At 39.4% G+C, this 11,516-nt stretch overlaps 1 protein-coding gene across 3 annotated transcripts; it reads left to right on the top strand.

The window, feature by feature from the left end:
• Positions 1 to 864: 864 nt before the first annotated feature.
• LOC135493696 (ubiquitin carboxyl-terminal hydrolase 22-like) lies at positions 865 to 10,772 on the top strand. 3 transcript variants are annotated; one of them, XM_064781230.1, is made up of 13 exons: positions 865 to 1,055; positions 1,507 to 1,639; positions 2,211 to 2,324; positions 2,611 to 2,715; positions 3,138 to 3,310; positions 3,568 to 3,709; positions 4,961 to 5,063; positions 5,342 to 5,442; positions 6,767 to 6,827; positions 7,067 to 7,193; positions 7,602 to 7,765; positions 8,150 to 8,299; positions 8,488 to 10,772. In XM_064781230.1, exons 1-13 carry the CDS (start codon positions 942 to 944, stop codon positions 8,528 to 8,530), a joined length of 1,530 nt encoding a protein of 509 aa, XP_064637300.1. In that variant the 5' UTR covers positions 865 to 941; the 3' UTR covers positions 8,531 to 10,772. The 3 variants fall into 3 exon arrangements, with proteins under 3 accessions (XP_064637300.1, XP_064637308.1, XP_064637294.1); XM_064781238.1 differs by having other exon boundaries at positions 3,568 to 3,715; positions 5,342 to 5,418; XM_064781224.1 differs by having other exon boundaries at positions 3,568 to 3,715.
• The last annotated feature ends 744 nt before the right edge of the window (positions 10,773 to 11,516 follow it).

Genomic DNA, 11,516 nt, shown 5'->3' with positions numbered 1-11,516 from the left:
TCAGTCCTGGCTGCTCCACCGTGTTGACAACATGATGAGAGCGATGAGACAGTCACAACCAGGCCAGGTTTAAAGGACAAATATCAGGAATATCACATCAAAAGAATCATTTGATTGATTAAGAAAATGTAACTTTTCAAATCTAGATACATGAGAATTTTTTTTGATATATCTACTATGACATCTTCACTTATATACTTCTAAATATCATACCATAGAAGAGGTTTCATTACAAGAAAATATCAGAATGTCCACAATGTAAACCATGGGAAATTTTTAACTTTTTTGAAATATATCCTGACCATGCACACTCGCTCCCCCGAAGTGATGTCACACTGCCTGAAGGGATTTGGGTCATATTTTCCCTAAACTGCTTCTCTTAATTGGGTTGCTTCTCTAAGGATTCTTCGACTCTTTACACTGGGCTTGGAAATTCTTCCAGGCCTGACACTGCTGGCCGCTAGGGTTCGAATTCCGTTGTTGGATGTCAGCTTATCGGCCGCGTCGGAAGGAAATAAAACCACTTCAGTGTGGTGGGCAAAAACTGGTCTTGTGACAGAGTTTACTACAGCGCACGACACAATGCAATGCATTACATCGTTCTTCATGTAACTCTCACTACAGATTGCCAGTGAAGTTAGACTGAGGCGAACTACAGACTTTAAAACCTGCCGGTTCCACCCATTAGGGCAGTGGAGCCAAGGGAGCGAAACGACTGGGGGCGAAAATGTCAGGGAGCGTAACAATCACAGCGGCCGTCTCAGCGTCACCAAGCGGAGGCTAATGGTATTAGGCTAGGCGGCGCTACCAGCAAAACGGAAACCATGCGCAATTTCGTTAGAATTTTGAACAATCGTGCGCAGATTCATTGTTGATTACTTTTTCTCACGTTTTGTCTTAATGTAGGAGATAAAATACCAAAAATACTCATTCCACAAGTCATGAACGGGTGTCCCCACTTGAGTGCGTTTAAAGCATCCAAGGGGACAGCCCCTTTCCGTATTATTCACTCTAATTTCGTCTTCTGCGCTACAAGCGAGACGAGAAAAAGGAAGGTGAGAGCGACGCACTGTCCTGACTCCTGTGAAGTGTGACTCATTTGACATTTCATTTTCAGTGCCAGTCTAATATATACGTACGTCATAGTCGTGCCAGTGGTTTTTGATTGTTGTTTTGTGTTTAGGAGGCTGTGCCTGTGCACTTCAGGCATGCAAGATGATCCCTCCCATCGCCGATGCCACTGCCGAGTGCCAAATACTGATATATATTATAGGCTTAACGCCGTAACGGCCTAAGAACTTGATAACAGTCTCTTAGTCTTAAACCACTTAATGCTGCAAAAAACATTTTCTTACCTTACTGCTCTGCTCGGCACTGATTCGTCTTCTTTGAATTTGTCTCTGGCAATGCACTGTTTGGATTGTGAGACACATTAAAGTCTATGGACAATCCCCTCACTGCACATTCTCACTTCTTCAGTAACAAGTCTCTATTCTTGATTTTCAGGCACGGATTTGTCTTTGTCACACTTGTCATGAAGTCAAACCTCGGCTCCACTCCTGCCTCTACTGTGTTTTCTTCGGATGTTATGGTGCTAAGCATATACATGAACATGCCAGAGCAAAGAAGCACAATCTTGGTTAGTGTTTTATCATATCATCATATATCATATCATATCATTACCCGACGGAGTCCACTATAGGCTACTGTCCACCTATGTAGGATCTTTTACTTGCCCTGGCATAGACACTCAGGTACAAGGGACCACGGCTTTTAGTCTCATCCGACAGACCCTCGAGTATTTCATACGTTAATGTACGTATTGTGAAGAGCCAGGAATTTTAGTTCCTTGAAAGCCACGCCGGTTCATCCAGAAATACAATCCTGGGTTCTCCCCGGGATCGAACCCGGGCCCTATTGCGTGGTAGCCAGCAGTGTTAACCACTAGGCTATGGGGCTCTACAAAGATTTAGATTTGTATGATGTCCTTAGTTACCACCTGATCCCTGTCTAGAGGAGTCAATTTTTGACTGCACACATAAAAACTATGTCAATCAATGGTCCTTAATAACTTTTCTGGTAATGATGATTATTGATTAACTAACCTAATTGTGCTAGTTTTGCCCTTATGCCAACTTCTTCCTGCTAATTCGTCTTCTGTGCCATCATGAAGTAACATTTGTTCTCACTAAAGATTTATTGTTTTCCAGCTCTTGATCTAACCTATGGTGCTGTATATTGTTTCTCCTGCAAGGACTATGTCTATGATCGAGAATTAGATGAAATGAACAAAGAACAGGAATCACTAGCTTCAAAATCACTTGGTAATATCCCTTACGTTCAGGTTTTTGATGCTAAGTGCCTTAGTATTGCACCAACTGCTCGTGTCACTGCATCCACTGCTACTGCAAAATCCAGATACATGTATGAACATGTGGAAATTATTCAGATTTAGTATACTAGAAAGCCTATTGTAGGGCAGCAATCCAAATCCAACAGACAACATTACATCTTTGAGCACTTTCCCTTCAGGCATCCACACAGAAAACCTTGAAATAGTGCGATGTGGTTGTGGTATCATTTTAAAGTTTAAATTTATATTTTCTTTAGGAGTTAAACTCTACCCGCTCACACCATGGGATCCAACTGAAACAGAAATAGAACTGCTGCATAGTCACAGAAAGAGGAGACGAGTCACTGGGCAATCAACTATAGGTAATGTCACTTGATTGAATGCTTTATATGGGGAATCCCATACTCAGATACTGTGTCAGACAAAGTCTTTGAAGAAGACCAGAGAACTGGCGTTTGTCTCTAATCCCAAGCTGTTTATCTACATACAGCATTCTGATCTGTGCTTGAATCCATCATTTTATTACCTGACTAAATTGGGGTATCGTTAACTGGGGGATTTCCTTGATGTCTGTAAGTCAGGTATTTGTAGGAATTGGGGTCAATAAGATTGCATTCCTTCATGACCGTACATGAAGATAGAACACAATGAGGACCTCAGATGGTACTCCAGTGTTTTCCTTCTCCGTGATTCTGTTCACTGACACTAATTCCGACTTGAATTATCTACTTCAGTTTCAGGGAATATTTTGTTGACTAACTCAATAGCTGCTTTGTACTTTCAGGTTTACGAGGATTGATAAATCTGGGAAACACATGCTTTATGAACTGTATTGTCCAAGCACTGGTTCACACACCATTGCTACGAGATTTCTTCTTAGCTGATCGCCACAACTGCCAAATGTCTGAAAGGTCACGACAATGTCTCGTTTGTGAAATGTCGAGACTGTTTCAGGAGGTGTGTACTGTGAAGGGCTAACATCCTTTTTGACAGTTTGGATATCTTTAATCAGTACTGCAAGTCATTTTGTGGTCTTTTAAGAACTCTGATGAATAATAGTGGCAATTCATTACCATAGAATATGGAAACTTCAAATTAGATTTGTTGGAAATGGAATTTTCCAACCTACACGAGCAAGTTTTGTATAAAAAAAAATGTATCACCCCACATGTATGTTCATTGACAATGTCAACTTATCTTCCATATAATTTCAGTTCTACTCAGGAGTTCGCACCCCTCATATTCCATATAGGTTACTGCATCTTGTTTGGACCCATGCCCGTCACTTGGCCGGATATGAGCAACAAGATGCACATGAATTTCTCATTGCGGCATTAGATGTACTTCATCAGCATTGTAAGGGTAGGCATAAACATGTCTCTGCCATCCATATCTGGATGCTTGGTGCAGACATGTGCCTGTTGCACTTCTATTTAGTAACCAATATATGTTGCCTTACATAAATGTTTGGTCTAATCTTTCATAACTGCTAACCTACTAAATTTTGGACTGCCTGCTCCTTTCTTGAATCCTAATGAGAAAAAGTGTAAGCCTTCAAAAACTGTTCAAATCCTGCAATTTTACCCCATTCCAGACTTGAGTTTGGATTTGGAAACGGAAATTGTTTAATGCTTTCATTATACCTGTCCTGCAGATTACTGGACTTCGTTAAATACCTCTGAATGCTGGGCTTGTGTTTGTACTTTCTTTGGTTTGTTGTATGATTCATCAAGTGAAGTATAATGTCTCCCAAGGCTCTCCCATCTTGTACAACTATTTGTATGAAATATGGGGCCTGTAAAGTGAAGAACTCCTTCTATCCAATTTGGAACTCAGTCTCGTGGTGTATGTATTCCAGATCAGATACACGTAACTTATTTATATTTCCTTTGGTGAACCTAACCATACATCTTTGATAATCTTTAGCTTATCACTGACCTGATATGGTGTAGCCACATAATGTGGCCACCCCAGAATATCATAAAAACTCACAGATAACAAATTAGTGTACACCTAACCATTCACACCCAGTACCATTGTAGATCTGATACTACACAGTTCCTCATACTGATAGTGGATCATAATTGTCTTCACAGTGATACATGTCTTTTTGGTTCAACTTCATCTTCATAGTACATCTTGAACAAGTTAGATGTTCATCTTGCTGATGAGTGATGAACCTTTGATTGCATGTGGTTGTAAAATAGCTTCTTTTATAAATAGTCAAAAAGTCTCGTACTTTGTTTTCAATACATTGGTTTGAGATAGGTTGCAGTCAAAATTTAAAACCGATTTTCCAAAAGCGGAGCCAAATTTGACATTGAAAAAAATGTGAGGCAACTACTGCAACAGGCATATTGTCTAATGGTATGCTTTCTGCAAGGTAAATATCATCGTAACTTTTGTGCAAGGTTAGTTGTATGTAGAAGACAGGAATGTATCAACAGATCCAACCTAGTTATTGCTTCAACCTGCACAGAAGTTTTTTTATTATCAGAAAAAAACATGCGCAACAACCTGATAGAAAGGCTGATAAAAAGGGCTGGGCTCGTTTGGGTTATCAGTCATGATAAAAAAAAGTTCATTCATTGTTCTCTCCATTTCTAGGGCAGAATGGCATATCTTCCAATAATCCACATCACTGTAACTGCATCATCGATCAAATCTTCACAGGTGGATTACAGTCCGATGTTACCTGTCAGTCTTGCAAGTAAGTACAAAGTCTCCCTCTGCAAGCCTCCATCAGGTTTAGGTTGACCAGATCTCGCAGCTCAGTAGAGGTGTCAGGTTTTTCCGCAGTCCTAAGCGTACGTGTCAGGTTGTATGGCACTAAGCGTTCCACGAGGTATGCTCGGGCCTGGTCGTGTAGGTTTTTGAACACTATGGTGAGAATCTTGGTATAGCCACAGAGAAAATCGAAGACTGAGAAGAAGTGAGAAAAAATATTAGACTGCAGGATTTGAGTATGTCTTTCTTGTATATTTTCAGTCACGTCTCCACCACCATCGATCCATTCTGGGACATCTCACTGGACCTTGGACCAACAGAAGCCATCCCCACAAACAGTAACTACACTGGCTCTGGGTCTGGTAAGAGCCAATGTATTGGTGGCTGTTGCAATGCAAGCTTAAATACTGTGGCTCTTGCTATGAACTTATCACATATTCGCATGTAGAAATTAGAAAATTTCCTTGCTGGTTCATGATCATGAAAAGACTGACAAGTCACACTTTTATTGCAATTATTACTTAGCTGATGCCTAGATGTATGCCAGGCTGTGATTTTTCAGCAGATCTACCTGGGTGATGTGAGCTTGTCTCAAATAACAGTTTCATTGATTTTACTGAAGGACACTGGTTCTGAACATTGCATGTCGGATTTGGACCATCATTGGGATGTTTTCTAATTTCTACTGGTGTGTTTGTGACGACATACATATATCTTCCTGCTTGTTTCTTGTTCTGTTCATGTAAATATCAACAAGTGTCTGCCATGCTGCTGGTATAGTATCGTGCAATACAGTATATTTACACATGAAATTTACACATTGACATCAGCATTGCATGCAGTTGTTGATGTATTTGTTTCAGTGTAAAGTACCCTACGTAATTTGAATGTGAAAACACTTGATAGTCCTGGTTGTAGGTTGGAGTTTTCTTAACTTTTTCTGTTCCCTCTGCTTTTACTATGCTTTTTGAGTGTAGTTCTGTGATTCATCTCATTCACATGGATGAAAGTTCCAGATCCAATAGTTTTTAACCAAAAGAAAAACATATCTTTTTAAGTAGGAAACACAGAATTAGAATATCAGTCTTGGATAGTCAAAAGTTTCAAATTGACAAAAAGTTTTTTCAAAACACTTTTGTGGTTATCAGAATTCTTTTGGCATAATTTTGTTTTCATTCCACTCATGCACATATGGTGATGATACTGTGTAGTAAAATGCATGCTGTCTATTCCTTGTGGCTGGTTGTTTGCCTTTGCTTTCTTAGTTTCGAGAATGGGAGATGTTATCAAGCAATCAGCTTGTGATGTACAATTTTTTCAGACAGGAGTTTTTTGGGGTTCTGAGATTTTTCTGATTACTGCAAAGTTTCAGGAAAATTACATACTTCAGGCGTTCTATAAACCTGCTGAATGTTTATCTTTACGCTAGCTTTAGCTGTCGACATGTAGACATTGGTCTTTCTATTGCTGCATTTTTACTCTTGAGGTCTGATTCCACTGGACCATATATTGCCACTGAGGTCGCTGCTGGGGTAAACTACATTAAGTCCTTGCGATCAGTCAGTGATGAAAAATAACCTACTGGTGACGACAGTGGGAAAATGCCCTTATGGATTGAGGCATTTAGACCCTGTGACCTAAACTTGTTTGCAATAATCTACTTATGATTTTATTTTGTTGTTTCAGATTCCAATGGAAGCTTTGCTAACCTTGATGAGCCTACCTCACTAACAATGTGCCTGAAAAGGTGAGAAAGCTTAGGAGTGCTGATTCTACACTGAAGATGCAATAAAGTCAACTTTTTCTAAAAGCATAAGGTTGGGAATGTGTCTGTCATTAAATGAATTTCTTGATTTGATGCTTGACACTGGTGACAGTGAGTGAGTGACATGTCACTTGTGACCATGGGCGAGTCACTTCACTCCTTTGCAAGATAAACCGGGGGTTCCATTTATTATGCTAAATAAAGATTTTACAACATTTTAGGTTTACAAGACCGGAACATCTTGGTAGTTCTTCCAAAATCAAATGTAGTAATTGCCATAGTTATCAGGAATCCACCAAACAGCTGACCATGAAGAAACTGCCAGTAGTTGCCTGCTTTCATTTAAAGGTACAGTGCCTCAAGTGATTGTTCTGTAGTCTTTAACTTGGATGAGAATGATCTGAATGAATTACTGCTGTTAGATTACATTAACAATTCATTAACCATTTTGAGTATACTAAAGTGTAAAGTGGTGTGATCTTCTCACTCCTTCATGGGCACTGACACAGTGGAACTGGGAGAACGTACAGTTTGTGATTGGAAGGTCATGCATTCAAGGCTCTACTAGTTCTAATTTGTACTCTAAACTGGCCAAAATTGGCCTAGTGTAGTGCAGTATGTGTGCTATTGGGTTTTAAAGAAAGCTTCTGGAGGAGGCTTGGGAGTGAATGTAAAGGTCTTTGAGACTTGTGGAGTATAAATTGCTTTATAAGAATTTACATTTTCGTTTCATTTTGGCTTTCCTTTTGATTGCAGCGTTTTGAGCATTCCACAGGATATCACAAAAAGATCTCAACTTTTGTATCTTTCCCTGAAGAACTCGATATGACACCGTTCATGTCTTCCTCGAGAAGTAACAACAACGGCTTTGTCAATCAGGTTATTCAGGAATCAGCCACAAGTCTTTCATCTGAAAATAAGTGAGTACCCGACTATATTTACCCAGTCACCTCAAGCGATTAGTGTACTAATTTCAACCATCTGATGCACAATCCAACTGTTGATTATTTATATCTCAAGTCTCTGTGCCACTATGTTTTCAAGATGATCTGAAGTGAGCCTGGTATATGACTATGAGCTACTCTCTTGGGTACTTTAGAGTACCTCAATTGAGACCTATGATGACACGGTTGTTGTAAAGTGCTTTGAGACAGACTTGGGCAGTGAAAATGTTAAGGCTTAGCGGCCAATGATGTTCCACTTAACTTTGATGTATGTTCTTTGATGTCACTTTCATTGCACAACTGACAGCATGTTACTGCCCTTTTGTTGTCCTGGTCACATTTCTCCCTTTTTGCCTGCAGGTATTCCCTCTTTGCCGTCGTGAATCACAGTGGAACGATTGAGTCTGGACATTATACTTGTTTCATCAGACAACACAAGGACATGTGGTTCAAGTGTGACGACCATCTGATCACAAAGGCAAATGGAATGGATGTGCTCAATAGTGAAGGGTAAGTCTTCTCTGTAGTTTAAATGTCTGAATGGCGATGTTTCTTTTCTGAGTTCCTGCTCAAATGACTTTGGAAACCGTGTTGCTTGGAGGCCTCGGCCTGGTCATTTGTTGGATAATGTTCAAGCTCTCCATAACTCAAACAATTGTATCTGAAAAAGATAATAATCCTCAATTTGTTTGTTGCAGGTATCTGTTATTTTATCATAAACAGATTCTCGAGTACGAGTGACGTCTGCGCATGTGCGCTGTTGCAGCTGTTGTTTGTGCAATCTTCTGTGATCAACTTCTTCAGTCAAGATGAACTTTTCACCGTACTTGAGGAGGGCATTGGAGGGATTGGTAACTCTACCTTGACTCACACAAGAAAGCTTTCAGGCAGTGTTCTTGCCTTCTCTTGTCCCTGTTTACCTCAAAACGATCTTCTACATGTGTTGGTAAAATTGGCAACTTGTACTGTCTATGTTGTTATTAAGGTACACTCAGTCAGCAAACTTTGAGATGGTGGCTAAATGAGTTTATCATTTTAATGTTGGAACAACAAAGGCGGACCCCATGAGTTGACCTTTTGCGTACTGTCCTTGCCTACAAGTATTCTATTTAGTACCAGAGTGCTTCCATTATTTTTATCTTTCATTTTTGTGTGGACTACCATCCTAAATTTTGCTTGACAGAACCAAGTCAAACATTTAACAGTCAGGTTGACGGATTTTGGTTCTACAGAATTTCTGCTGGAATTTCTACATAGAGTTGTTTGTACCTGTAGAACGGTGATATAATTGCCAGTGCTACATTCTAACTATGTTTGATTTGATCCTTGACTATGGTCTAGCCCTTCTGTTGGTCCAATCTTGCTATAAGGCTGTGAGGACATGGCATTGTGGGGTTCTCATTATGCTATGCAATCCAATTTTGCTATCCAAGAAGAATTCCATTGCTAATCCTCAACTGTGAAGAATGCTGGGCAGATACAATGTACATGTATGCCGCCTTCTAATTCAACAGAGAATTAAGACTAGAAAACAAATTTAAGTTTAATGTGATTCTTCCCTTGATGGGTATAGGGTTTTCTTTCCATCCAGTATTTCAAAAAGCTGAAACACATCACATTGTACATTTGGCTGACAGTTTCACTATTGATACATGTAGGAAAGGATGTCGGAATTTTGTCAATCCGATCTGATGAGGTGTTAGAGGTAGGCAAACATTTTCGCAAACATTTAACTAGACATTGTGATCCGATTTTTGCCTGTATTTTTGATTCGCAACTGCTCAAAATAACTATTTATGTCTATTTATTGTTGGTGCATAGTAGATGTCGATGTCTCAAAGTTTTTGTACTTGCTTGGTGATATATTTTGCTCTTTTGTCCGCGGGTTGGACACTAATGTATGGTTGTGCAAATTGCTAGCTTGTGATGATTACTATGTGAGTAGATATTGAGTAAGACAAGTGTATTAGGCTAGCATGAATGTTGTGACGTTTGTTCAGTTTAGCTGGATGATCATTGCCTTTGCCGTCACCTCTGTATGGTGATGGAGGGAGGGTTAATAGTAGTTGTGAAAGTTGTCTCTATTTCATTTTTTGATGGCTTGGTGGTTAAATTGTCTTCTTAGGAGAGATTTAAATGAGAGGTGGGAATGAAATCTGTATGAATATCTGTCGTGGTATCAGTCAGATTTTTGCCAGAACATGTTCTGCGCTTGCGGTAAAGGGCTCTACTGGTACTACATGTACATACTACATGTACATGTACATGTAGGTGGAGTATAACGTTTTTGAAAATTTATTTTGTTTTCAGTTGATATTTTTATGCTTTAGTTATTGTTATATGAAATGAGTAATCTACCTCATTTTGTATTGCTTTTATAACTAACCCTGGATAAAGCCTAAGAACTTGACAACTGCCTGTGCATACTGTCCGTATGTACATGTTTTTTTGAGTGATTTTGTTTGTATTTATCCCGTCAGATGTTTGTAATTCTCCATACTGGTTGGTTTTGGTTTTGTTGGTTTGAATCTGTTTTAAAATGCCAACACAAAGGATAACACTCATATTCGCTAAACAATTTAACTGTTCATATCAGTGAGAAATATGTCGTCATATTATTCTCAAACTAAATTTGAAAAACTAATCTAACATTCATTTTTGTTTTCTTTCCAAGTCTCGGATTGGAAAAGGGCACTGTTCCTGGTGTGTGAGCCATCTAAAGTGTGTAAAATCCAAGTGACAAATAGTATTTACATTATATTTCTAACCAAATTGTTCATATTTCTCTTTACTTCTGAAACATTGATGATTGAATGGCTGACAACTTTTGTCAAGGTTGAGTTGTCCCACCGATATTTAAAATTCTACCTTTGGCTATTAAAAATATACTTATAAATGTCTAAGTGCATGGATTTCTTGTATTCATGGTAGACTGTAGCTGTGAAGTTGAAAGGTTTAGTGAAATACATATCCTGCAGCTGTACATCTAAAGAAACACAGAGAACCTCACATATACATGTATTAACAATGGGATATTGGGGAGGCGGCTCTTCTCCTGTATCTGTATCCAAGAAGATACATTTATGTTCCTCTTGGACCTGGGTATAAATATTGATTGGGGTGTTGCTTACTGCTCCCAAATGCTTGGAAATTGAGCAGGGTTCATAATGGGTAGGTACACATGATTGTGTACCTACTGGGCCATTGTCAATAAATTTGCCACAAATTCGGTAGAGTTTCCCCGGCTGCAGAATAAAATGGACATGACACTGGTATTCACTTCAGATTGGTGGTTGGAATTATTGCAAATCTGCAAGTACAGGTAATGTAAGAAACCTGCATAGTTTGGAGGAACTATCACAGAATTGCCGAGGTACCAAAATAAAAGTTCTTTACCCGTCTGCTGATGCTCATTCGCAATGAATGAAACATTTGATGTCAATAAATGTATTCATATATAAACTTGTTTGTTATATGACTGAATTGAGACAGTACCCATACTGTTGCTGGGTGGTTGAAATATTGGGTACCATTAGGTCAATAGCTCTCAAATTGACCTGTCTCAAAGATGGATATTGTCCCCCCCATTAGACTGTTTCCCAGCAGAGCTCTGGAACTTATCTGTCTCAAGGATGGTTTGTTCCCCCCCCCCCAAATACACCATCGCCCAGAGCTGGCACTGATCTGTATTCCCCTGATACACCATCGCCCAGAGCTAGCACAACAC

Source organism: Lineus longissimus, chromosome 1, assembly GCF_910592395.1.
Source record: "Lineus longissimus chromosome 1, tnLinLong1.2, whole genome shotgun sequence".
NCBI lineage: Eukaryota > Metazoa > Nemertea > Pilidiophora > Heteronemertea > Lineidae > Lineus > Lineus longissimus.
This window is presented reverse-complemented; position numbering and strand designations above follow the sequence as displayed.